Raw genomic sequence first — 27851 nt, 5'->3', positions numbered from 1 at the left:
TCAGTGAAATACAGTCAGAGTCTGTTTAAAGAAAATTAGAAAATATTAGCATGCAGCTCCAACCTGCATGTCCATTAGAACCCATAGCCTTGATTTTGTTGTGCTCTTCTTATGGTTCTTTGTAGAATCTGCTGACACAATGCTAGTACATAGTACCAATAGCTTATTGATGACTTATTGTACCAGTCCACTAATGCTTAATTTTAGGGAGCTTTGCTCTTCTGTCCAACATGCAATTAATAACAATTCTACATGTTAGAGAAAGCTGACATCTGAGAAACCCGAATGCCAATGCAGAAAGGCATACTTTCCTTATAAATAAATGCCTTTTCATGGTAAAGGCTGAATTTACAAAACAAATAAAAGAACAACTTAAAATACTTCCTTGGTGCATTTCACTGGTTTTCAAAATAGGGCACCAGCCTATTAGTAAAATATCTGCAGGATAGATTAACTCATATTCATGTTGTTAGAATCGACTATAAATTTAAGATAATAGCAACTAACATATAGGCACTATGGCCCCTATATTCTCTTAGGGATTTTACATACCATATGTCATTTAAGAGCAAGGGCTCTTCAACCAAACTATCTGGATTTGAATTCTACCTCTACCAGATTGCTAGCTCTTTGTTCTTGGATAAATTTATGTTCCTTAGGAAGATATAATAATTGTACTTACCTCATGGGTTTGTTATAAGGAATAATGGATTAAGACAAGTCAAGTGCCAGTTACATAGAAACTGCTCAATAAGTGGTGGCTGGACTGGTCATTGTTATTCTTTTCCTGGTAGATGTTTTCTTTCTAGATTAAGTGACAAAGCTAGGTTTGGATTTGTTGATCTGAATTCAAAACCTGAGTTCTTTCAACTGTACTACATCCTGACTTCTTTAGAAATTTAGATGAGCCATTTCTTAAAATAGAATTTGTTATTTGATTTTTAAAATTTAGTGTATACAAATAGTAATATATCTCTCTGATAAGAAGATGAGTCAACCTTATTCCAACCTTCCTTTCTGAGCAAAAATGTGACTCTCAGTCCATGTTGTCATGATTGAAAGAGCAATCTCTACCATAATTCTCTTGCAGAGTTCTCTGACACTTTATTATATCGTATTATTCCTAAATTAAAGCTGTGGCTTTTTGAACGTGTCTTGTTTTTTAACATGTTTATTTCTCTGTGTATGTATTGATTTTATTTTAGGTTGATGCTTCTACTCAGAAAAGTGAAGAAAATGAGACATTTGATGTGGAACTCACTAAAAATGTCCAAGGATTAGGAATTACCATTGCTGGTTACATTGGAGATAAAAAATTAGGTAATTTAAAACATTAAATTTTTGTAGACTTGGTAATTACATTTAATATGTAGTATATTATAAAACAGTGAATCAACATTACATGTTTTCAGATTGTTGGGTAAACTGGTTGAAAACTTCCTTAGGAGTAATTTGATGTAGGTGTCTCTGATATTGTATTTAAGAAACACAAAACAATTGTCTTATTCTCTAGTCTAAGTTTCTCCTCAAGGTTTTGTTTGTATCACTTGTGGATACATATTTATTTAAAATTAGGACTTTATATTTGGAGAATGGAGGATGGATATTCATTGTAAATAGCGAAAAATAACCTATTTCTAATCTTAGAACCTTCAGGAATCTTTGTAAAGAGCATTACAAAAAGCAGTGCTGTTGAACATGATGGAAGAATTCAAATTGGAGACCAAATTATAGCAGTAAGTTGCACATTTAATAATACCTTTTTAATTTTCATGGTTGAAAATTGCATTCTTCTAGTTTACTTAATTTTGAGAACTAGTTAACTCTGTACTAATTTAAGTTTGCTTTGACCCCTTGAGGCTGTCATTACTATAGCCCCTTTATATTATTTTGTGGAAATAAAATAAAAGCATTGGATAGAAGCTTTACTGATCTCAATTCTAAAAGGGAGGCTTATTTCTTGAATAATTTCTGATATATTCAATTACTGGTTGTAATGAATTTGATATGTTAGTATTATACTTTTCCTTTACTTATAAATGCTCCAAAGGTAAAGACCAGATGTCATGGTCTTTAGTGTCATGGGATTTGAATTTAGGATGTGTTCATTTTTTTTTGAATGAATACTATTACTGTTTACTCCATGGCCAAAGCTTCTTTCAGCCCTAAAAATATAAAACAATGAAAGAAATAAATCTAACTAATTAGATCAATCAATCATAGTTATTATACTAATATTAATATGTTTTAAATATATGGCTATTCAAGGCAGTGTATAAAAGATTCCGACTTTCAGTCAGTGTATACTGGACTCCCCAAACTGCTCCCTGAAACACAAATCCAAGAGACCCTGCACCAAATGCTTCCTGGTCAAATAAGTTTAGAAAAAACTGCATGCAATATGGTCCTTTAGGGATTCACAGAACACACTGAAAAATTGAGAAGTACTGCAGTAGAAAAACCTGTGTACCTTTTTAACCTCAGTATTTCTTAAACTTTTTTAGGATCTTTCTTTTCCTGAACATATATTAATATTATTTGGAAGACATCTTGGGGAAGGAATACTAATTAATCTCAATAACTATTTGTTTCTTCCTCATTAAATCTCTTTTGTCCTGTTGGACTCTTAATAATAGTGAAAAAGTAGGATTTTAAGATAGAGGACTCCTTGTTCATAGCGGTATTATTATTCACAATAGCCAAGACCTGGAAGAAACCCAAATGTCTATGAATAGACAAACAAACTGTTATATACTGTGTTTCCCCGAAAATAAGACCTACCCATAAAATAAGCCCTAGCAGGATTTGTAAGCATTTGCACAATATAAGCCCTACCTTGAAAATAAGACCTAGTGATGGGCATGGCTACACAGCACATCTGTACAACCCACGCATTTTGTCGAGGAGCAGCGGTCAAGAAGGCAAGCAGCCCTTCTCATCTGCCCCATCGTGACAGCTACTATCCCAGAGGTGACCCGAAAGGTGCAGGCAGCCCCACCAACAAGGTTGGCTCCTCTTGTCAGATCCTGGACATCCTGTGCGTGCTGCAGGCTGAGGCTTTGAGGGGAAAATAACACATCCCCTGAAAATAAGCCGTAGGGTGTCTTCTTGAGGAAAACAAAATATAAGACCCTGTATTATTTTTGGGGAAACACAGTACATACAATGGAATGTTATTTAGTCTTTAAAAAGAAGGAAATCCTATCACGTGCTACAACATGGATAGAACTAGAGGGCATTATGCTAAGTGAAATAAGCCAGTCACAAAAAGACAAAACTGTATGATTCCATTTATATGAGGTATCGAAACTAGTCTGACTTTAAAAAACATAAAAGTAGGTGATTACCAGGGAATGGGGACCGGGTAATAGAAAGTTGTTCATTGGGTATAGTGTTTCAATTCTGCAAAATGAAAGGTTCTGGAGACCTGTTGCACAAACAATGTGAATATATTATACTTAATGCTACTAAACTGTACATTAAAAATGATTAAAATGGGGCTTGGTGCAGTGGCTCACACCTGTAATCCCGGCACTTTGGGAGGCCAAGGCAGGAGGATCACTTGAGCCCAGGAGTTCGAAACTAGCCTGGGCAACAGAAAAAAAAAAATGATTGAGATGCTAAATTTTATGTGTTATCTACCACAATGTTTAAAAAAAGAGAATAAAGGAGTCCTTTATCTCTTCCCTTTGAGTCTACATTGCAACTCCCTGCATCTTCTTGGGTTTTGTTCTGTGAAACTCCTACCTACACCTGTTCACCTTGAAATCTAAATATCGAGTTGTGTTTGCCACCTGATCTGGCTATGTGCTGGAAATGAGCTTCCTCTGTGTATCTCTATTTTACTATACAATGAAAATTAACCACTGTACATTTTAATGTTGGGGGAAAGTGAGGCAAAGAGAATGAATAAATGGGGAGTCTAAATCCATGTCTGATGCTGAATTAAAAATAGAAAATATAGCTAATTCTTTTTCCTCTAAGTTACCTTATTATCCTTCAGAAAGCTTTTTAAACAATTAACCTTAGTGAAATATAATTCACATACCATACAATTCACTCATTTAAAGTGTACAGTTCAATAGCTTTTAGTATATTCACAGAGTTGTGCATTCATTACCACAATTGATTTTAGAACACTTTCATTACCTAAAAAGAAACCTCATCCTCATTAGCAGTCACTCCCTGATTATTCCATCCTCCTAGTCCTAGGCAACCACCGATCTACTTTCTGTCCAGATTTGCCAATCTGGACATTTCATATAAATAGAATCATATAAGATGTGGTGCTTTGTAGCTGACTTTTTTAAAAATTTAGCATGATGTTTTCAAGGCTTAGCTGTTTTTTTATCAGTTCTTTATTTCCTTTTATTGCTGAATAATATTCCTTTGTATGGGATATACCACATTTTATTTACCCATTCATCAGTTGATGCACATTTGGGTGGTTTCTACTTTTTGGCTGTTATGGATAATGTTGCTATGAACATTCTTGTACAAATTTTTATGTGGATGAACGTTTTGATTTTTCTTCAGTATACACTTAGGAGTGGAATTCCTGATTCTTGGGATAAGTCTATGTTTATCCACTTAGCAAGCTTTTTGATTCAGTTTCTTTACCTACAAAATTGGGGTAAGGAAACTTCCCTTGTATGATGTTTTAGGAGAACCAATTGAGTACTTTATTTAAAATACCTGGTAGCAATTAAATAATTAATCAGATATTTATTGAGGCCCTAAAGTGATTACATATTTGAGAATCTCACAGTTGCTTCCCTTCAAATTTGTCATTATTTTCATTCTTATATAAGTGGAATGTCAAATATAATTCTTAGGCAAGGTCAGTGATGAAGGAAATTGTTGACTCGAAGGCAGAAATATCCTTTCTCTGAATTGTTTTCTTGCGTGCAATGAAATCACTTGTCTTCACTGTTGTCCATATTCTGATTTTTAATTTTAATTTTTAGCAACATTTTCTTACTACAATGTTAGAAGCATCTCAAACTCTGGGTGAGCATCATGCAGTGCTTTTGGATATGCATTAATTTTGTTGGAAATATCACCATCTTGTGGTCTTTTCAGATATTTTTAGTAAAGTCATTCATACCCAGTTGCATTTTCACAACTGCAGTCTTTGTCTGTTCAATTTTTGTTTTGACAGCAGCAGCTATTGGAACCATAATCTATTATTTCTTACTATTTTGAGGAAGTGTTATTTTGCAACTTAAAACAATTTTGTTATATGATTCCTGTTTTGCAAATTGTATTCTGTGGACTCCTGGGGTTTTGCTATAAGTATTATAGGGACAGGGAGCAAATGTTTCCTTTTATCCCATTTTATATGTTGGTATTCTGTATAACAATTATTTGACAAAAACAGTTTTTTTATTTTTCAAAAATTTGGCCAAACTTGTCATTAGATAAAATCATATACTCATTCTTTTTACTTTGATATTCAGTGATCCATGCTAAAAGCTGTATGGAATTATGATAAAAAATTTGAAAAAAATTATTAAACAAACATATAAATAAGGAAAAGTGTCAAATGTTGCTTTTGATGTTCTGTGACTTTGTTAATAAGTTTCAAGTTCTCTCTTAATATATATAGGCTGTGTTAGAGGAGAGGTTGGCAAGCTAGGTTGAGTGTGTTAAGGGACCAGGTTTTGCGAGTTGTTCCAACTACTATTTCTCCCCTATAATTGTTCCAGTTACTTGTGGTATCTGCAGTGCACATTATGATTATGAGGATATTAAATTTCTTCTTCTTATGAGATAATGCATAGGCAGTTTGCTGTCATTGTACCCAGCTCCACTACACACTTGTCTGTGGTACTGTTGGGTCTGAACTGACCTCTTGACTTTCTTCTTGTCATAAAGAAGGACCAGAGCTAACTGGGGCCCCAGCTTTAGGCTTCAGTGACTTTTGCTCATATGTTGCATGGATGTGATTATGTTGAACAAAAACTGCTCTCCTAAAGCCTTGGGGATTTTATGTTTTTTACTCGCTTGTTCACTCTTTTAATAATGATATCAGCTCTTGAGTATCTTCCCAGTAAAATGTTCTAATTCTGGGAAAGTAGGTTCTTTTATTTCTATATTGCAGATGAAGATATTGAGAAATTTGAATGGAAGTCTAAGTTTAAAAGTCCATGACTATTCCATTATAGCAATTTCTTCTGTGCTAGTACTATCATCTGACATTTGGGTAAGGAATACATTTTGAAATTCAAGTCATCAAGTTTTGAAGATAAAGGAAAAAATGCATTTTTTTTCTTTAAGTATTTGAAGTTTATTGGTATTAAATAAGCAAAACCATTCACATTAGATTTTTCTTAAGGAAACTTCATTTTTAAAAAGTTGAACGATAAAAATCTATTGCAAATGAAAAGCTTGTAGCTTAAAGTTCTGTGCTTTTTAAGAATTTTCATGAAACGTCAACAATGAAATTTTTGCTGTGTTTTTTTTTGCTTTATTATGAGAGCAAATAACATGTTAATTTATTTTAGATTAATTTTTATCCTTGAGGTTTAAAATTTTATAAAGTATAAAATTTGAACATCACTAAAAAACTATCTCATAGAAACCATTAATAATAGTTTATAGTTTAAAATTTAGAAAATTTTTGTGTTATTATAATTAAATAGTATCATATTTGTCTATTCCTTTTTATTTTTTATTTTACTTAAAAATTTACCTAAAGAATAAATTTAAAAATTTATTCTTTAAGCACATATAGATCTACTGTGATACATTTAAGCAGCCTTATTCATTGACTTTGTTTACAGTTGTTAGTTGTTATAAACAGATTATTACATACCACTTTATATATCTTCTCTTTTAAGGACTTGAAGCATTTGAATTTAGTTTTGTTGCATAATAGTGTCATTTAGATTTGAATTTTTCTTATTTTGTTGCTTTGCATTGGATCTTGTATGCCACAGTTTTCTTACTTTGATTTTTAAATCTGATTAATCTTTCATTCACCTAGAGTGTTTTGAGTAAATCTTACAGGACGAGATCATGTTGGTAGACTTTCTAAACTTTTTGTGTCTACTTCTATTGTCTTCTTATACATTGACAATTTGGCTGGGGATAACAGATACATTGGACAAGGAGGATTTAGTGGATACAATCTTAAACAACTTTAAAACTCTTGTCATCAACTGCTCCTTTTAATTTTTAATGGGGAAGGTACTTCCCTTTCCACTAAAAGAAATCTTAGCCAAGTCCCATGACTTAGGTTATTCTGAGAGAATAAAATATCCTGTGACCCATCAAAATCACCAAATACAGTTCTAGTTTAGTAATTAAAACTTTTCCATACTAAATAATAATCTAATTTTAAAGTACTCCCTGGCCTATCAGAAGCCTGATACCAACTGATGACTTACTTAGGGATATGGAGTGTACCACCCAGCCTGTCTTTCTCCACCTAACTTTCTTTCACCTTATTGTGGGCTTCTATGGTGTAAAGGATGCAAGAACAAAGAGAAGGAAGGAGGAGGGGAAATTTTGTCTTTTACTGGTACTGCTGTAAGATGGCTTTGTGCTCCATTAGTCTGGCAGATGTTTAAAACTGACTGTCTCTTAGGGTTCCTTCTTGGGCTCCTTGGAGGTCTCAATGGATAGTTATTTGGTTTAACTTTCCATGAATGATAAATGATAGATTTTTCATCTAGCTGACTCTTCTTGCCCTTGGCCCTTGTATCTTAGAGGTCTGTTCTATAAATTCTCTCTTTTGGGTCTCCTCATTCCCTAGAGGTACTCAGGTAGGTTTCAAAATGACTTGAACCTGGCTTTCTTATGTGTGTGGTCCTCCTCTGGTCCACATCCAAAGTCAGGGAGTTGAGCTGGTCCCAACATTAACAGCAAATTTCTCTTGTTCCATTGTCAAATCAGCTAAAAGTCTTCTTCCTTGTCCTCTTGATGGAGTTAGATACAATCTACTGTGTCCTCCTCTACTGCAGCTCTTCTGCCTTGAGGCCAAAGGAGAAATACCTGAGTTGCTGGGGTGGAGACTTACCTACAGAACTCTTTTCTCTTAAGGAAAAAAAAAAAGAAAGAAAGAAAAAAATCTTCCTCTTAAGTTTTTCCTAATCTTTAACAACCCAGCCCTTTTATGCCTTAAATAAGTGTGAATTATAGGTCTTTACCAACTAAAGTGCTGCTTGGTGGCCCCTTTTTAAAGTCACTTTGGTATAGGATATCAATAATTATAGCATCTCAACCACAATTTTCATTTTCACATACATTACACTAATTATAGAATTCTTTGTTAGTAATTTCTTTATTGCAAATTCTGTAGGTAACCTGATCATTCTCTCTTTGCTGCCTAGAGGCTAATAGATTTTTTCTTTTGATCTTTGAAATACAAGAATTTTATCAGGATATATCCAGATGTTAGATTTTTATTTCGTTCATTTTCTGTTTTTTTCATGTGCCTCTTTGATTTGTAGACTTGGCTAAATTTCTCTTCTCTAATCATTTCTTTGATTATTTTTTCCCTTACTCTTTTCTTCTCCTTATAATTCCTCTCACAAGTATTTCAGATTTCCTAGATTAGCCTATGTTTCTCTAGTCTAATTTATCTAATCATTTTTATCTGTTTCTTTTCCTCTGAGATATTGGAAAACTTGCATGATCCTGTCTTCTAGTTGCTTATTTTATTTTTGCAGTATTTAAAATCTTATTGACTGCTTTCATTGTAACAATTTTCTTTTTCCTTTTGGTAAATATTTTTTCTTTTTTGTAATTATAATCCCTACTTTCATAAATACAATGAAATCTAAATTATTTTGAATGTAAGTTTCAGGAAATGTCTTTTTTACTGTTCACTGCAATAACAATTTCATAGGAAGATACATGCACTGATGTTTTAGTGTGCATATCTTCTTTTGGACTGTGGTTTTCTTATTCCGTATCCTGTTACCTTTGGTCATTCTCAAAAAGAGGTGTGCTTGTAAAAATAGGAATTGAAATGGATTCTACTGGACATTTGTGTGGGTTTTGTCAGAAGATTTGGGTGTTAACAAAGCAAGAAGGAAGGTGAAAGTTTAAATTTACTATAGTTTCTCTTGATTCATTTGTAGATAAACAAAATAGAGAGGAAACCAGTGGTAGGGCATCACAATGGGGAACTTTGCCTCTGTATATCAAAGGACTTGTTTTCTGTGTTTGTTGTATAGCCAGGAGTTAGAATTGTGTGTGTATGTGTGTGTGTACACATGTGTGGTTAAGGTGATTTCATTACAAGTAAGTAATTCTGTGCTGCTGCATGTGCCCCGCAGTTGGTGTATTTTTTGTAGTTACTGGTTAGAATCCAGGTGTACCATCTGATTGTCTCCTTTAGTGAGAGGGTAGTGTTTGATTTTTACTGAAGTTTATTTTTGTAGATCAGACAAGCTATTTCCACATATATGAAAATTCATCTGGCCTGCCTTCCACCTGGCCATGTCCAGACCATTGCTATTAGAAATTACTCCAAGTTACTGGTGTAGGGACCTTTGTCCTTTGGTTTCCAAATTTGTTATGGTATTTTCTCTGTTATGTTTTGTTAATCTTTCCAAAAGGGAATCAGCAGGGTGGGGCTAGTGGAAAAAAGAGAGAGTCAGGCACCTATGTTCAAATTACCATCTAGCTCATATGTATCATAAAAGATTTAAGGAACTCACAAAGCAGGGGATTGTCATCTAGATCAGGGAACTCTAGATTTTTGATTAAATATCACCATTAGTAAAAATAATTACTCATTTCTTCCTTTCTTTCCTCTTCTCTATATATTCATGTATATGTTGTTATATATTCTCTCTATATAATTAACATAGATCTTATATTTGTGTATATATATACATATGTACACAAACACTCATACACGTATCTGTAACACAAATGAGTTTTAAAAATGTTTAATTAGAAATCTTGTATTCTTCTAGAAACCTTTGCAGTAAGGGTACTCCATCTTGGGGACCACTGATCTAGATCTTATAATTCTCATTCATTTAGTAAATATTTGAGTGCCTACTATTGCCAGCACTGTGCTTAAGAAAAGCATGACAGTTACCCATTTTATAGCCATATCACAGTTAAAGACATTTCACAATTTAAAAATTAAATATCAATGATTTTGAATTTCAACATTAAATTTATTCTACTTTTCCAAAATTTTTACTGTGATTTTATGAATTTTTAAAAATTTTGTGTTGAAGTCTGTATTTGTCTATCCTAAAAGGTTATTTGCTTTATTAATAAATCTTGGACATATGAGCCACTGGCTCTATACTTTTATTTGGGATGAATAGCTACTGTGCAGACAGAGCTATCTTTTGATGACACTACTGTAATAAAAAATGACACAGAACCTGTCCTTGGAGCATACAATGATAAACGACATAATGACAGAAAATGTGAAATTAAAATTTTGAGAAGTACTATGAGGAAAAATGGGCAAAAGGGGACTTTGACTATAGTCAAGGACATCAAGGTAGTTTAATTGTGTAAATAACTATTGAATTAAAATCTAAAGCAATTATAGATGTTTTGTAAGTGAACTAATAAGAAAAAGCATGGGCTAAAGTGAGCTGTCCAGAGTCTAGGCTGAGTGAACAGGACTTACAGAGACCCTGTGGATGAAGGGAATGCTGCAAGTTAGAAGAATGGAAATGGACTCTCTGTGGCTGGAAGGCAGAGAGTAATGGGCAGCATCATGCAAATTGGGGTTGGTGATGGTGGGTGATAGTGATGATGGCAGGTGGAGACACTTGGAGGATTTGTAGCATTGTCCTAAGAGTGTTCTATATAAGGCAGGGTTGGGGTGATATGATCACATCTGTATTTTGGAAAGATCACAGGAGAATTTTCAAATGTTTTATCATTTGTGAACTAGAAATAGTGAAAATCACATATATTTTTTGAAGAGACAAGGAAATAACAAGACAGTTTTATTGTCTTTGTTTTTTTCTTTTTTTAAAAGGCAGCATAAATATGATTTTGGGATACATCGGTGCTCTTAGTGAATGCTTTCATCACTGTCTTCTGTACCTTTTTATCGTGCATAATTCTGGTTTCCAAATTTGACTGTGCATCAGGATCACCTAAAGAGTATAAAAGAATATTTTAAACAGCATAGAGCCTGGGCCCTACCCTGTAACTATTGGCTCATAATTCCTAGAAGTGGTATTTCAGAATCTATGTTAAATAACACAAACAGAACCCTCCCAAGTCATTCTGGTGCATTTGCCCTAACTGTCCCCAAACAGGTGAGAGTATTATTGCCTATCCCCCAATTAGGGGAATACTCATTCTCTATTCTTTTCTCACTAACAAATAGTAAATATGCATTTTGTGAATTTTTAATACAAATATCCATTTATTTAACATCTTTTTATCACAGGTAGATGGCACAAACCTTCAGGGCTTTACTAATCAGCAGGCAGTAGAGGTACTGCGACACACAGGACAAACAGTGCACCTGACACTCCTGAGGAGAGGAATAAAGAAGGAAGCTGAGATCAAGTCAAGAGAAGATGTCATGAAAGATGCAGATCTGTCTCCTATTAATGCCATCATAAGCAAAGGTAATGTCATATTAATCTAGTTTTCAATTAGACCTTTATATTTTTCTAATTCTGAAATAATTGAATTAAAAAATCATTTTTTACCCTCAACTACTTATTATGAACCAAGTAGAAAAAGAAATTTTAATAAATTATGATTAACTAGAACCAGAAATGTGCCCTTAAACCGTAGAATGGGTTTCTGAATAAAGCAGATTTCTATCCTATTCATCATTGTCACTATTTCTCAATTGGAAACATGCAGAGTCATTTACTTTTCTGTTCCTGCCTTACTTCTGGATGTCATTGCAATGTTCTTTGGGGGGACAGTCTTCTACCTGGACTATTTATGTGAGCCCCAGGATAACTCTACATGCCCAGATTTTCCTTGAAGGAATTGAATTTACACATTTAGAAATATCACTCATAAGCTGTTTTTACGTGTATGTCTCTGTAAATTACTGAAATCTCCATGTAACTCAGTGATGGAAAGGTTTATTGGTAGAAGTCAAGCTGTTGGCTGGAACATGCTGTTTCATTTTTAAAACTGTTGACCATTTTGATGTATATGCCATATATTATTTGCTGCAGTAGTAGGAGGTGGGGAAGCAAATCACAAAAGAAATGTGTTAACTTCTTTGTCTGTTAGCAGAACTTTCCTTTAAGTACATATTGTTATTGATAAGTTTATCTTCAAAAAACAGACTCTCATCTAGGGGTTCAAATAAATACAGTGGATTTCAAAAAATTCAAATGCTTAAATATATTTAAGATGTAACTACTAAAATATTTTTATCTTTAAGAAAATTATGAAAAAGATGAAGATTCTTTATCTTTGAGGAGAAATGCCAACATATTACCAATTGAGGAAGGTAAACACCTAGAACCCAGTTATTATGTTGTTCATTGTGTTTTAAGAGAAATAATTTTTGCAAATGGGATGCTATGGATATACTGTAAGTTGCTAAAATAAATATCTTTCAAAAAAGAAATGCTTTTAAATCTCTATTTATAAATGTGACTAATTGCTCTTATAGATTAAAATGGTTCAATTATAGCTGGTATATTTTCTTCCTGAGTCAGTCTACTCATTCTTCTACATTTTTCTTTTTCTTTTTAACAAGAACTCCTTAGGAATTAATAGACTATGTACTTGGTTGTGGTAAAATCTCCTTGTTTCTATACAGCCAACGTATCTCTACCTTATTGAGCAAACAGTAATAAAATTTTAAAGTATTTTAAAGTAAATGCAGGAGAATCTTTAAAGTATATGCTCTTAGGAATAGAAACTATTCAGTTTTGGGAGGCTTTTTCTCATTTCTCAGTTTCTCAAGAGTTCTAAGTTTTAATGTTGGGAAGTTGGTCTGCAAAGTAATTATACAGAGAAATTATCAAGCTTCCTGAGAATTCTCTTACTATAAACCTAGGCTCTGTTTAATTCATTTTTTTTATACAAACTTGGACCAGAAGACCATTAAGCTATTTTAAAAAATTTTTAGAGCTATACCACCCTGAATGCGCCCAAGCTCGTCTGATCTCAGAAACTAAGCAGGGTTGAGCCTGGTTAGTACTTGGATGGGAGAACTCTGCATTTTGGAACATCTTTAAATTTGAAATCTGAATGCTAAAGGGGATATTAAAAAATTAATTTAGAGAGTACTGCATAATGGAAATTTGTGATAGACAACTTTTATGAGTAAGAACTATGATGAAGCCAGGTGTGGTGGCTCATACCTATAATCTTAGCCCTTTGGGAGGCTGAGCCCTTTGGGATCACTTGAGACCAGGTGTTGGAGGTTGCAGTGAGCTATGATCATGTCACTGTGCTGTAGCCTGGGTGACAGAGTGAGACTCTCTTTTTAAATAAAAAATAAAAACTGTGATGAAATATCAAAATCTTTGATTATGACTTTTAAATTCTTCTCAACCAGTTTCTTATTTTAGCTAAGCATTTTAAATTTAATATTGTTTACATAGTTTGTTTAGTGGTATTTTGTTTATCATTTCTCTTTTGGCCAATTAGAGAGATTCCAATTGTAGGCTTTTATGTTATTGTACAATCTCACTTTTTCATTATTTGTTATCGGTATTTTCTCATTGTACATGGAGTTTTATACATTATTTGTTAATTTTTTTTTTGCTAAGTAATAGTATATAGTCCTTTTTCCTCTGAAGAAGTAAATGAAAATGAAAGGCAAACTGACATAGAAGGTGACATGATTTTCTACTATAGAGTCACCAAAGGACTATCAGGTGAATCCTAGGAAAAACTCTGAGTCCTCATACTTTTTAAAAAAGTTAGGTAATATGTGATGCCTTGATGTAAATATAGTTAAGATCTAAAAGACATCTATTAAAAGAGAATAGTGTCAAACTGTGGGATTCTAAATTAAATTATTAAAATAAGACTAGAAATGAAAGTAACCTAAATATTGGGTGAAAAGTCTGACTACTATAGACAGGTTTTCTGATCACAGTGTCCCTGGTATAGAATGTAAAGATATAGCGATTTTTGTAGTTTGTCACTAACTTAGTTGCCCTGATTATTTCAGGGTGTCCATCACTACCAGCCAAGATAGAAGCAATAGAAGATGCACAACAAGAAGCTGTCCTGCTGACAAAGTGGCAAAGGATTATGGGAATTAACTATGAAATAGTGGTAGGTTAGCTTACCCCCTCCCTTGTTTCCTAACTTATAGTGATATTTGAGCAGGAAGTTTATGGCAGTAATAAAGGTAATCATCAGAAAGAGTCCCAGAGGAGTATCAAATGTAGGCATTTAATGCTATTAATTTTAAAACCATTGTTGTCCCTTGAAACAGCATAAGGTCAGGAGTGTGGTTCTAGGTTCAGACTGCTTAGGTTCCAAGCTCTTTTCCATCGGTGTCACTCTGGTTAAGGTAACCTCTCTGAATCTCATTTTCCTTATCTAGGAAACAATGCAAGAAATTGTACCTATTTATGAGAAGCAAAAGAGATCTAGGTAATAGCTGCTTCGTTTTCATTTTGTGTTGTTTCATGAAACTGAAAGATACCAGTATTCTTTCAAGGGCAAAGCTCCAAAGCTTTGCAGTTTTACATTAATGTTTTTGAAGCTTTGTGGGAAAGTTGACCATTTTAGGTGAACATAAAGTGTATGTGAATTAAAAAAAAGGAAGAGTATTAGAATTGTGGTGATTTTTCTTTTTACAGGTGGCCCACGTGAGCAAGTTTAGTGAGAACAGTGGGTTGGGGATAAGTCTGGAAGCAACAGTGGGACATCACTTTATCAGATCTGTTCTACCAGAAGGTCCTGTTGGACACAGTGGGAAGCTTTTCAGTGGAGATGAGCTATTGGAAGTAAGGAGTTATGCTGTTCTTTCTTATTCTTAAATAAGGCTCTTGAAAAGGCTGCAGGAGCCTTAATATGGTGAATAAGGAAGTCCTTATTTTAAATTTCCCCTCCAAAGAATGCTTGTAGGACATCTACAAATAAAAACTGCCCAAAGCAGAAATTTCACACCTCTATGCACATTGAATTTCAGACCTAATTCCATGCTGTTTTTTTTTTTTTTTCATTAGGTCCAAAGAATTATAAAAATGTTCTTTGGAAATTTTTAAATATTTATTCAATTTTGAGAATAGGCAATACGTTTACATGTCTCAATTGCAGAGAATACAGAGATAAACATCCCATCCACCCAGTTCTTATCACCCTTCATTAGGTAACTACTGGTATATTTGTTTCTGTGTAATCTGCTAGTATTTTAAATTCATAAATAGGAAAGTTTGAATATGCTCTTTCCTCCATTTTTATAACATGTTAGCATACCATATATGCCATTTTTTTCAATTAATAATTGTATAAAATGGCAATTTTTTAAACCTTTTTTTCCCCCTTTATCTTTTGGGAATATTTTTATTACCTCGCCTTTTCCCAAAATCTTACATTGGTATATCAAACATGAATGAAAGCTAGTGGTTTTCCTGTCAATGCTGTAGAAGCTCCAATTCCAACAAACTCTAAACTTTCACATAAATTGTTCTAGATAGTATTTCCACAGGTCTAACTGTAGTTCTGAGCACAGAACTATGGTAATCACCATAGTAAAATGTATATTTATTTAATAAAAAATTGTATTTAAAAGAAATGTTCTTTCTTGGAAAATGTATCTTTTCCCACAGGTAAATGGCATAACTTTGCTTGGGGAAAACCACCAAGATGTGGTGAATATCTTGAAAGAACTGCCTATAGAAGTGACCATGGTGTGCTGTCGTCGAACTGTGCCTCCCACCACCCAATCAGAATTGGATAGCCTGGACTTATGTGATATTGAGCTAACAGAAAAGGTATTACATTTACAGACATGGGGCTAATCTGAATGTATAATGGAAAGGCTAGATAGTATTTAAAAACTTTTTAGGCTTTAAAAAAATTTGATTTTTGATTTCCTCACATAGCTCATGGTTTATAGGATAGACCTTCAAGTTAGACAGAGCTGAGTTTGAATAAGACTTGATGCTAGCTGTGCAAAGTTGGGCAAATCATCCATCTTTCTAATCTTCAGTTTTCTGCTCTGTAAAATGTAAGTTACGATGCCTATCTCAAAGAGGTGTTCTGAAGGTTGAATAAGGTGATTAATAATATTATATATAATTGCACACTATATACTTGTATTATTTACTTGCAGTATTCCTATGAAATAGATGCTCATATTGTCTCTATTTGCAGAAGAGAAAACTGATATATGTAAATAGTGTGTATATAGTCCACATGTAGTAAAAGATACTTTTATATAACCTTTTCAGTTATGTACCTGGCATACAGTTAGTGCTTAGTGAATGGCTAAAATCGAGCACAGCACTTCTGTATATGTAGGTCTTACTCATTTGCACATTATACCTTCAAAATATGAAAAATTTGAGCTCATAATGCTACTGGTCAGACAATTCTCTGTGACATCCAGAAACTCCAATTTTCCTGTTTGCTTATTCTTTTCCATTCAGATCAAAATGTTAAGAAATAGAGCTAATCAGCTTTTGCGAGGATACACAATCGATATGTAAAATGAAGATTTTGACTTTGCATAATTGGTAATCTAGTTAAATCTCATTTAAGGTATAATGAAAGATGATGTTAGGATTTGATTTACATTATACTGAAGGAATCATCACAATGGAATAATTTAAAAACTTTGAAGAATAAAGTATATAGTTTAATATTCACATGGGTGATTAGAATAGGGTAGAACAAGAAACATAATTCCAAATTGTATAGCACTCAAAGGCTAGCACCATATGTATCTATACATGTTTTTATGAGTATATGTAAATGGGATTATTATAGTAAAACAGGATGATGTAATTTTCTTTTTGTTTTGATACAGAATCTCACTTTGTTGCCCAGGCTAGAGTGAGTGCTGTGGCGTCAGCCTAGCTCACAGCAACCTCAAACTCCTGGGCTCAAGCAATCCTTCTGCCTCAGCCTCCCGAGTAGCTGGGACTACAGGCATGGACCACCATGCCCAGCTAATTTTTTCTCTATATATTAGTTGGCCAATTAATTTCTTTCTATTTTTATAGTAGAGATAGGGTCTCACTCTTGCTCAGGCTGGTTTTGAACTCCTGACCTGGAGCAATCCGCCCGCCTCAGCCTCCCAGAGTGCTAGGATTAGAGGAAGATGTAATATTCATCTGTGGTCCTAGACTATGCAACAATGGATTAAAAGAAAGATAGTATACAAACTAGAATTTCATCCTTATAAACAAATCTTTCTTTAATTTGATACGTTCATACAGGCAAACAAAGTTGAGTTAACCTATATTCACTTTAATTTATTTTTGCCAAAAGAAGCTAACATTTTGAATACCTGTTTCTGTGTCAGATGCTTTATAAATGTTACCTCATGTAATCCTCAAAAAACTCTATGAGATGGGTAACTCTGAAGCCCAGATTAAGAATATTGCTCAATGTAAGACAGATTTTTAAATCATAGAGACAGGCTTCAAGCTGTGACAAATCTGATTTCAAATCTTATGTTTTGCCACTGTGTGTGTGTTAGCTTCATAAGGACATAGTCAAATGTACAAGTCACAGCATTTTAGAACTCTTATTTCCATAGAATATAGCACTTTTTCACATCTATTTTCTCTTGAATTACTCTTATTTATCATGAGTTCTTTCTATGTGATATCAAAATAGCTTTATATATTTTTTTCTGATCATAGTGGTGATTCAGACTCTGATGAAAAAAGTGAAAATGACTCACAATCATGCTGCTGAAATGTTAACTATTGATTATTTACTTTCATAGGAGATCTTTGAACCATATATTTTTAATGTTTGTTACAACTTAGGTATTTCCTCCTCTTTTACAGCTTTCAGTAGTTAGCACCTTAATTCCTAGAGGTTTCATGATAAACTGTTGCTACTCTTATTTCAGAATGTTTTGTTCGGGACAGTTGTTTAGAATCTCCCTTTTTCTGGTAGTATTGGTAAATGTATCTGCTAATCTAGTGCCTCTGAAGTAAGCTATCTAATCTGTTATCCAGCCTCATGTAGATCTAGGTGAGTTCATCGGGTCCTCGGAGACAGAGGATCCAGTGCTGGCAATGACGGATGTGGGTCAGAATGCGGAGGAGGTTCAAGCACCTTTGGCCATGTGGGAGGCTGGCATTCAGCACATAGAGCTGGAGAAAGGGAGCAAAGGACTTGGTTTTAGCATTTTAGATTATCAGGTAAATATACCCTACTTATTTTTTTTTAAAGCTGGCATATCTAGAGCAGATGATATTTTTATAGTTATCAAAAATTTTTCTTTTAGTCAATCTTTCAAAATAGTAATTTATACAATTCATTGATTATCATAAAGGATTTCTTTTAACATTTCTTTTAACATTGAATTCATTGAACTATTTTATATTTTAGCTCTTGGGAATTTGAGGAACATGCAGAATACATTTTAGGAATATTATAGAAATACAGTAGGATTTTTTGTTATTTGAGGAGTGTATTTACATTATTTTTATTTCCATGCTCTTAATTGATGGCTCATATTTTAATGGTAAGTCATAAAGAATTAGATATTTATTTCTTTTGTCTAATGTAAATAAATTTATAATTGGCTATATTATAAATTTTAACATTCCAGTTATTTGACTAAATTTATGAGTATGCTTAAATTGGTCTTGTGTGGTCTATGTCCTTACCTGCATTGTACTTATGCTGAGTATTAGGAAATGCTGAAGCCTATCTGCTAGAGTGCAGTTGTTGATCCTTGTTAATACTGTACCAGAATGCCATCTCAGATGACTCCAGGGAGTTGTGTTCACAGGCCTGATTCTGGAGCCTTGTTCTAATATTAAGGTTGCTGTGTATCTAAAAACACTGCATCACCACATACTTTATGGTTTCTTTCTCTATTTCTTCATTTCAAAAGGACAGGCCCTACCTTTACATTTAGTGGTGAGTTGATGTTCCACATAGTAACATACCATTTAACAAATGCTGTTGTTAATAATTAACATACTCAACATCTGGCCTCAAATGATAGTTATAAAATTTGACAACTAATGAAAAATTAAAATTATAATTTTAAAGTTATCTGTACAATTTAAGAAATCTCAGGAACATCAGCAATTTAGGTTGCCATTTTTTCAGGTGAACTCTCTAAACTCTCTAAAATGTAGATAACCTTTACCCAGATGATTTATAGAAATTTTATATGAAATTTTTTGCATGAATTTTTTTTTAAGACACTTGAAACAATTGGCCATCTGTTACAATTCAGAGGGATAAAGTGTGGTAAAAGAATTTTTCTCTGTAAAAATGTGCTGACTTTTCCTTCCTTTTTTGTTCTGTCAGGATCCAATTGATCCAGCAAGTACTGTGATTGTAATTCGTTCTTTGGTGCCTGGAGGCATTGCTGAAAAGGATGGACGACTTCTTCCTGGAGATCGGCTCATGTTTGTCAATGATGTTAACTTGGAAAACAGCAGTCTTGAGGAAGCTGTAGAAGCATTGAAGGGAGCACCATCCGGAACTGTGAGAATAGGAGTGGCTAAGCCTTTACCTGTAAGAATTCAGATTTTATTGCTTTCTCTTTATATTTACAAACAAAATGGCTCATTGGCTTACTTTGAGTTTTAGATGTTCTTGAGTTTAAATCATGACTTTTACTTTTTTCCATCAATATGATTATTGGCTTCATGAAGATACAGATTTAATTTTGAGTAATATTTTATAAAAATAAAGGAAAGAAAACAAGCCAGGAATTTCAGGAATAAATTTATAACTTATTGCTTTGTGGTTCACTTTTGACTTTTTTTATTCAGTAATAAGATCGTGATAAATGCATAAATATTTTCAAAGAAATATGGATGAAAGTATCTATACCAATGTTGTGGGATATTAGAAAAATTAATAGCATTAGCAACTAATAATAGAATCCTTAATCACAGTGGGATAAAGTAGAGTCTCTGTCAGAGTGGCTTAAGTTCCTGGATTCAGTTGAATCAACATATTTGTCTAATTACTGCAGAGTGGGAAATTGAATTTTCCAAAATGGGTGTGCCAGTTTGTGGCTCTCCCCTTGGGAAGGAATAGCTCCCATATCATTAATTACTGCATTGTTAGAAACAATTAATGAATTTATGTTACATAAAACATTACATTTATTAAATGTTATGAATGCATCATGGCATTTATCACTGTTTTACAATTAAATATTAGAGACATTCTCAATATTTGTTTTTTTTTCCAGTATGTAAATATCATATTAACGGAAAAGGCGAATATACCTTCTCTTAAGAAATTGCAAACAAATAGATATATTTGAATAAATAGCAATATGGATTTGTTGATTTTTGTGAAAGAATTTGTTTTAAATAGTAAGTTTGGTTAAAATAGTTTAGGTGTTATTTAAATTATTCATGCAACAATTTTTAGTCCACAGAGAATTTCAATATTCTAAGAAAAATATATTTATGAAAAGAGAAGGAGAGGGAGGGAAGGAAGAATAAAGAATATGTTAATCCAACCTAAAATCAAACAAGGATTGTAGAAATCATAACAAAAGAGCAGTGCAGAGGAGAATGTAAATATAAACTTAAGTAATCATGGACATTAAGTTTGGACCATAAATTTATTTCTGGTCTGTTAGAAATGATAAATGTGACTCAATATATATTTTTTACTGCCTTTCAGGAGAAACCATACAAGTTATTCAGAAGCAGATTCTTTTTTTTTTCTAGCTAGTTCCAAAATAAATTTCTGTTTTGACAATATTTGATATTTCAAATTCAGTATGCATTGCAGCATACAATAAATATCTCTATTACCTGAAGTGAAGTTTAATAACTATTAAACTCATATGTATGGGAAAAGAATAAAAACAGGTTTTTTTCCTCTATAATACAATACTTCTTCTGCATGTATTGCTGATACAAGGTGATGGAGGTACGACAATTATCTAAATATTTTAGCCCATTTTATCTTAGAGTGGAATAAAAATGTTAGATTTTCTGTGCAGTGATTAAGTTTAGAATATAATTGCTCAGGGGTCCAATTTAAACAGACTGTGTACATGTAGAGCATTTTTTGTTTTACTTTGTTTCATGAGCATACTAAATTAAGAGACTTTACTGTAGGGTTCACTAACATTCCTTATCAAGTAAATTATATTCTTTACAATATTTTAGTAAAGGATGGCAGAGAGAAATTCATCCTTCTTTTTAATGTTTTGTTCTTCTGCAGCTTCTTTTATTTCTCAACACCTAAAAGTTGCCTTATTTCTATATTAGAAAGTCATTATTTGGCCAGAATATTTTGCAGATAAAAATACACAGAAGATTGTTATATTAGAAAAATCGTTGATTTGGGTCATCTTTTAAAGAAGATGGATGAAAAAAATGAGTAGAAAGGGGAATATCTAATAGATGATGTTCATATTGGAATAAATATCCTCATTGTGCCTTACTAAATAACAATGTTATATATGAATATTTATCAGATTTTATACTTATGAATCTATGTTCAAGTTGTATGTTGTCATTTGAAAACTTTCCCATTTTTTTTCTCTTCTCTTCTCACTTTTCCTCCCTTACTGTTCCTTCTCCCTTTCCTTTCCTCTTTGCTGTTTTCTCTCTTCCATGAACTGGTCCTGAAAAACGCCATTCTCCCTGCAGCTTTCACCAGAAGAAGGTTATGTTTCTGCTAAGGAGGATTCCTTTTTGTATCCACCACACTCATGCGAGGAGGAAGGGCTGGCTGACAAAGCTCTCTTCAGGGCTGACTTGGCTCTGGTTAGTGGCCACGATTTATCAAGCTTTCTTTCAGATCTCATGTATCTTACTTTGCTTTTCCAAATATTCTGAAAAAGTCCTACTATATTCTTTGTTCATTATATTTTGGAAACATGTTCTCTCTAACCAAATGGTTCTCACACTTGGAAATGGGAAGAAAAATCATGATAAATGTGAAAAATATTTATTGAATTTGTGGGGAAAAATCAGTTAGAATTGTATTGTGTCAACATGTAGAATTAATCTTTATATCATACCTAAAGTTGTTGGAGCACTTGTTTGCTCTAATTTCATACATGGATATGTCTAGGCATTCTTTTACTGTTTTAAGTATTCAGTCATAAATCAGTGTTTTGGCTACTTTTTAATGAATGGCAGGCATATTTTTCACCTTAGATATGAATAGTGTGAAAATTATATAAATTGGTAGAATAATTAAGAACATGAAAGTTTCCAGAAAAGGTAAAACTGTGTTTTCTAAAAATACATATATATAAACAGACTGATTTACTAGAAAATTTTAAATTAAAATTTTATTTCTGCTTGATCTTTAAAAAATTATTCATTGGAATAAAAGTATTTAGGGGCCACTCTACCTTTAATAACCTTTCTGTCTGGGAGAGGGGACAATGCTATGTCAGTAATTTAAGGATAAAACTAAATACCAGACATAAATATACACATGACATTTACATAATATAACTATAACGAATTGTTCATCCTATTCACAGTACTACCATTAAAGCTTGGTTCCTTACTAAACTTTTTCGAGAGGTCAGACATTGTCCAGTTTCACTAGAAAGGAATATGCCTGTTTTCAATACTTGTTTTAGTTTTGTTAGACTACAGAGAGGTTTTAAATCTGTCAAATTCTTTATTATGTATTTATAAGTGATCGTACACATCTTACTTTAAACCAGAGTGTGAATTATTTCTTTTACTTTGTGTACATATTGGTAATCCTGATTTTCGGGAGATAGTTATTTTTGTCAATATTTTAAAATTCTGAGCTCTTAAAACAGCCATTTAGAAAATTTTGGTGTGTATTATAATAAAAGCAATAATTTTACACTTTAATACCAGGTAACATACAGGTAACTTTTGGCCCTACTCTCCATGGGCATTATGTTGGCTATTCAAAACTAGATAGCTTAGTATGCAGTGAACTTTCTAAGATACTATAGTGTTAATAAAACCCAGACATAGCAAATTCTTTTTGAAATGTTGCAGGACACAAACATTCTATATCATTGTCTCTAAAGTATTTTAAGAAATAATATTATCCCTAGAGTTTACATGGCTTCCTTAAACCTCAAAGAATTCCAATGAGAAAGAAGATTAGTTCTACTTTTATATGATCACAGCATTTTTATTATGCTAATAAGTATCCTGGCTCTTCTCCCTAACCAGCTGTGTAATTTTGGACTGTCCACTCAACTACTGTGGGCTCTAGTGTTTTATCTCTATAGTAATTAAACATATTGTTAGGATCTCTCCTAACATTTGAAGTCACCAATGATAGGTATACAAATTATATCGAGGTATTCTTTTTTTAATGTTACTTAAAACAAATGTTTGTCTATTGTAATTTATGACATAAGGCTTAGTTAACACTGTCTAGATTGTTGTATATAATGTACATTTGTAAAGGTAAACATCCACATAGTGACTCACTTGTGAATTTGAACTTGTATTTAAAATATAGTATTAGGCCTGTGAAATGTATTTGAAGAGTGGTCACTTTGAAATGGCCCACCTGTATTTTTAATAGGCTTTTGCAAGCATGTGGCCTGGTATAATGTTATAATGCTTCTAACTTCTGCTGGCTAAACAAGTAAGTTGATATCATAAAGAAGTAGAACATATGAGATTTTGTCAAGGTAGACAGAAAATGCTGGTAATATCAGAGAAGGGTAGTAATTTATGTCAATTGTTTCCTCTAGTGTGTGACTGTGAATAAATTGCAAGAAGAGCTTCAAGCTCATCATGACCTAATTCTTTCTGTTGGTTCTGTGACATAAAATAGTAGTAGGATTTTTAGAAAATATGTAGTGAAATTCTCTCTCTCACTCTGTATGAGTTTTCCAACAGAAGTTTATAACTAAATGTATCATCATAACCAGATCATAATTAGGCCTTTTGTTTGTTGGTATAATTTTAGCATAAAATCACAGATTATCGCTTTGGTTTCAGCAACTTGAATGATTTTAAAATCTTGTTAAAGATAATTTAAACAAAATATATAGTTTTAGTACAGTTTACAAATATATAATTGCCTTGTTGAATAACAGTTTATTTTAGTTGAATAGGAAAATTGATGACCTCATTACAATGATAAGATTTGGGTAGGAGAAGTGGAAAAAAGCAAATATTTTCCTTATTTAACTGTTTAAGTTTAGAATTGATCCAGACCCTTTGTTAATATTACCTTTAGCCCTTTATATTGATGGAATAAAATAACCTTGGATGCTAGCATGCACTGCTGTAGGTGGACAATCATCCTTGTTCTGCTACATTAGTCAGTCTTTAATGTGTTGAAAAGGGCATATAGAAGATAGAATAGATAAAAGAATGATATCAGTATGCCTTTTAGCGTCTAGTTGAGACTGTCATATATATAACAGAACAGAATTTCCAACTGATATTGTTTTATTCCTAGGTGGACACAAATGATGGTGACTTAGTGGATGAATCCACATTTGAGTCTCAATATTCTCCTGATAATGACAGTGTCTACTCCACTCAAGCATCTATTTTATCTCTACATGGCAGTGCTTGTGGTGATGGCCTGAACTATGGTTCCTCCTTTCCATCCTCTCCTCCTAAGGTACAAAGGAAATACTATTTTATTTATGGGAAAACCTTGTTTATAATTTTCCAGAGGTCTGTGCTCATGGGGAGTTGTGGGAATAGCATATCAGACATACTATATTTCTCCAATCATGGATTCATTATCACATTAAAATATGATTTCATTTAGCTAGTGTTGATTGGGTATATTTCATGTTATTATGGACTATTTAAATTCAATGTCTGAAGCAGAGTGGTAGACATAGGATTCCAAGCTTTGATTAGAGTTTACACATCAGAAAGAAAAATTTTAATGTCATATATTTCTCAAGTTGTATTTTTAGCAGTGTGTACTTCAGAAAAATTATCGTAATAACTTTATTTTCTTAATGGTTTTAAAGCTGACTTCTGTGTAAAGTTGAGTAGTAAAATATTTCTTGCTTAATTTAACATTTCTTAGCTAAGATAAACTTAATGCTATCATATGTTTTTATATAAAATAATTCCCAAGCATTTTTTACATAAAAATCACAGTGACTGCTAAAGTATGTTTGTGTCACTGGATTTGAATGAACAGTTCAGTTACTATTTGACATATCTGTGCCATTTATTTTTTAGACATTATTGGCTTAAGTGTTAAATGCCCCACTCTGTTCATTTTCTTGGTGATATACTCTATAATGATCAGTGAGTAATATTTTTAAACCTATCTATTCTTTTCAGTGTGAAATGGCAACTTATTATTTTAATTTGGATTTCCTGGCTACTAGTGAGATTGAATACTTTTTCATAATATTGGCTATTTGATTTTCACTTTTCATCAGGGATCTCTTCATATCTTTTGCCCAATTTTGTATCAGGTTGCTCATCTTTTGATTTGTTAGAGTTGTTCATTTTTTGGAATTGATACACAAAGCAATTCAATACGTATTTTATGAATATGTTTGTATAGGTAAAATCTAAAACTATGTGGGCATGATATTTCTCAATTTCAAGAAGTTATCCTTGGAGAAAAACAAGTATGGGAATTTAGCTGTATTTCTAATACATTGTATCATTTTAGGAAGAAAGACTGAAGAAAATATGGCAAAATGTTGATTAAATCTTGGCAAAGAATTCATATAAGGATATATTTTCTTTATTTTTCTATGTTGGAAATATATCATAAATATTAAAAATTAAGATAAAATAACTGGACAATATTTTTTCTTAAATATATGAAATGTATATTTTCCACATGAATTGAATTCAGTGGGAAGAAATCTGTATTTATAAATTAGTTGGAAATAGGATTTCCATAGGTCTAGCACAGTTTTCCTCCTTTCCTGATAAACAAATAAGGTTTTTGGCCAGAATATTTTCAAAGCATTTTCTTTTATGTTCAAGATGCACCTGTTATCCTTGCAGATGATGCTGGGCAATCTCCTTGAATTGGTTTGCAAGGTATAATCTTGAGTGGAGCAGCTGCTTCTCTCTCACCACACCTGAGACTGTCTATTTGGCTGCGTCCTGTCTGGAATGTGTTCAGTCTTTACTGGCCTCAGGGCTAGAAGCTGAGTTCATCTCCTAATGGAATCTCTTAATCCAGAGCATAGCATACTTCTTGCCAGTGGGACAGATTGCATTGTTTAATTTAGTAATTGTTACTTAAAGGGATTACACAATCTGCATACTGAGAAGCATATATTTTACAGGGCAAATGCTGGCTGTATGCAGCACAACATATTGGCTTACTGAAGTCTGTTTGCCTCCTTCTTTTTTTCTTCCCCAAGCAGTTTACTCTTTTGTTGAAGCAAATTTTGGCAAGCTAGCCTATCAACTGAAATATTTAAACTGCAAAACAACAAAGAAGACATTAATGAGGGTGTTTTAAAACACATTGTAAAACTCCTGTGTGCTTTCCGTTTGCTTTGAAAGTAGACTGTTCCTGCATCATGGTAAATCTCTGCAACATTTTTATTTTTTTTTGGTGGCACCTTTTTTAGTACCTAGATTTTTACTAGAAGATTTTATGTGTATATATTCTTCCTGTTTTTATGCACTAATTTTATCTTAAAAAAAAACATAATAGTGACGTATTATAAAATTTAGAATTAACTATTTTTCTTAAAAAATGAGCTCATTTCAGGACTTTTGAATTTATAAAATAAAGCCATATAATATATGATATTTAAGAAAAAGATGCCTCTGTACTAGATTGAAAGAAGGATAAAATAGAGCATGAGGAATCTTTGGATTTTTTTTTAGAATCCCTAACATATGTAATAATTTTATAGCCTTAAATAGCAACTGGAAATGGACAAATAATTCCACCTGTTTCTTCACCTTAATAAAGAGGTCTTTTGACTTTAGTCAGGTATGCTACCAGAGGTTGTAAGAGCTAAGTAGAGCATAGACTTATTTTAGAGGGAGGCCTCACTCTTGAGAGCCGAGCTCAGGACTGTGCAGCAACTTGAACACCAAAAGGCTGTAGCCATATGTTAAGGGTCCTTGTCACAAAATCCTTTCATTTGGGAGCCCATCTTGCTTTTTTCTTTTTAAAAAGTATGTGTTTGCTTAATTTGATTAATTATTTAATCTCACTTAAGGATTTAAGGAAAATAACAATCATGGAAGAATTTGAAAAGTACAGCTGCTTCCATGGCATTTGGTATATAATAGAGGCAGGTCATTGAAATGTGGATTTTAAAGACAACATGGCTATAGCCAGTGGGTTTTTTTCCTTTCTCATTGCTCTAGGTTTTAATTTTTTGATTAATCATTTTAACCCTTTTCCTTGTTACCTCCAGAGACATGACAAAATGCAGAAACAATTGTTTTTCAAACTTAAATGTTAGTAGACTTGTTTAAAAAGCTCAACGTAGCTTTTGGGAAGAATATGCTTATTTTTCCCTATTTTGACATAAAAATACAACCAGTAAAGACATAATAGCTGTCTAATGAGTCTCCCGCTCTATTTCTTATCCATACTCCCACAGCTTGCTATCCATGCCCATACTCTCACTCTCTTACTAGGGATGAGAATTACCAATGTGGTGCATGTCCTTCATTCCTGAATATTAGTTGTGCCAGGAAAAGATTTGATTCTAGTGCATGTTTAACTCAGTGTTTGTCAGATGGGAACCCTTCTTTGTACCATGTACAACAAACACAACTAATGGATTCCACGCAAAAAAAAAAAAATCTGTGTATTCTCACAAATCTCCACTTAGTGTCATTATCTAGTAT

At 32.9% G+C, this 27851-nt stretch overlaps 1 protein-coding gene across 11 annotated transcripts in view; it reads left to right on the top strand.

The window, feature by feature from the left end:
• Positions 1–27851, top strand: part of MPDZ (multiple PDZ domain crumbs cell polarity complex component) — a 169558-nt gene that overhangs the window by 62535 nt on the left and 79172 nt on the right. For 9 of the 11 annotated variants that reach the window (XM_012769621.3, XM_012769617.3, XM_012769616.3 and 6 more), the window contains 11 exons: positions 1206–1320; positions 1648–1736; positions 11390–11573; positions 12356–12424; positions 14105–14211; positions 14745–14891; positions 15717–15881; positions 18084–18269; positions 19396–19605; positions 21717–21833; positions 24493–24660. In XM_012769621.3, coding sequence (XP_012625075.2) covers positions 1206–1320; positions 1648–1736; positions 11390–11573; positions 12356–12424; positions 14105–14211; positions 14745–14891; positions 15717–15881; positions 18084–18269; positions 19396–19605; positions 21717–21833; positions 24493–24660 — 1557 coding nt within the window. The remainder of the gene's footprint in view (positions 1–1205; positions 1321–1647; positions 1737–11389; positions 11574–12355; positions 12425–14104; positions 14212–14744; positions 14892–15716; positions 15882–18083; positions 18270–19395; positions 19606–21716; positions 21834–24492; positions 24661–27851) is intronic. The other 2 variants (XM_012769627.3, XM_012769625.3) reach the window with 2 other exon arrangements.

This window comes from Microcebus murinus, chromosome 12 (genome assembly GCF_040939455.1).
Source record: "Microcebus murinus isolate Inina chromosome 12, M.murinus_Inina_mat1.0, whole genome shotgun sequence".
Taxonomy (NCBI): Eukaryota; Metazoa; Chordata; class Mammalia; order Primates; family Cheirogaleidae; genus Microcebus; species Microcebus murinus.
The sequence above is the reverse complement of the archived record's forward strand: the minus strand, read 5'-3'. Positions and strand labels throughout refer to the sequence as shown.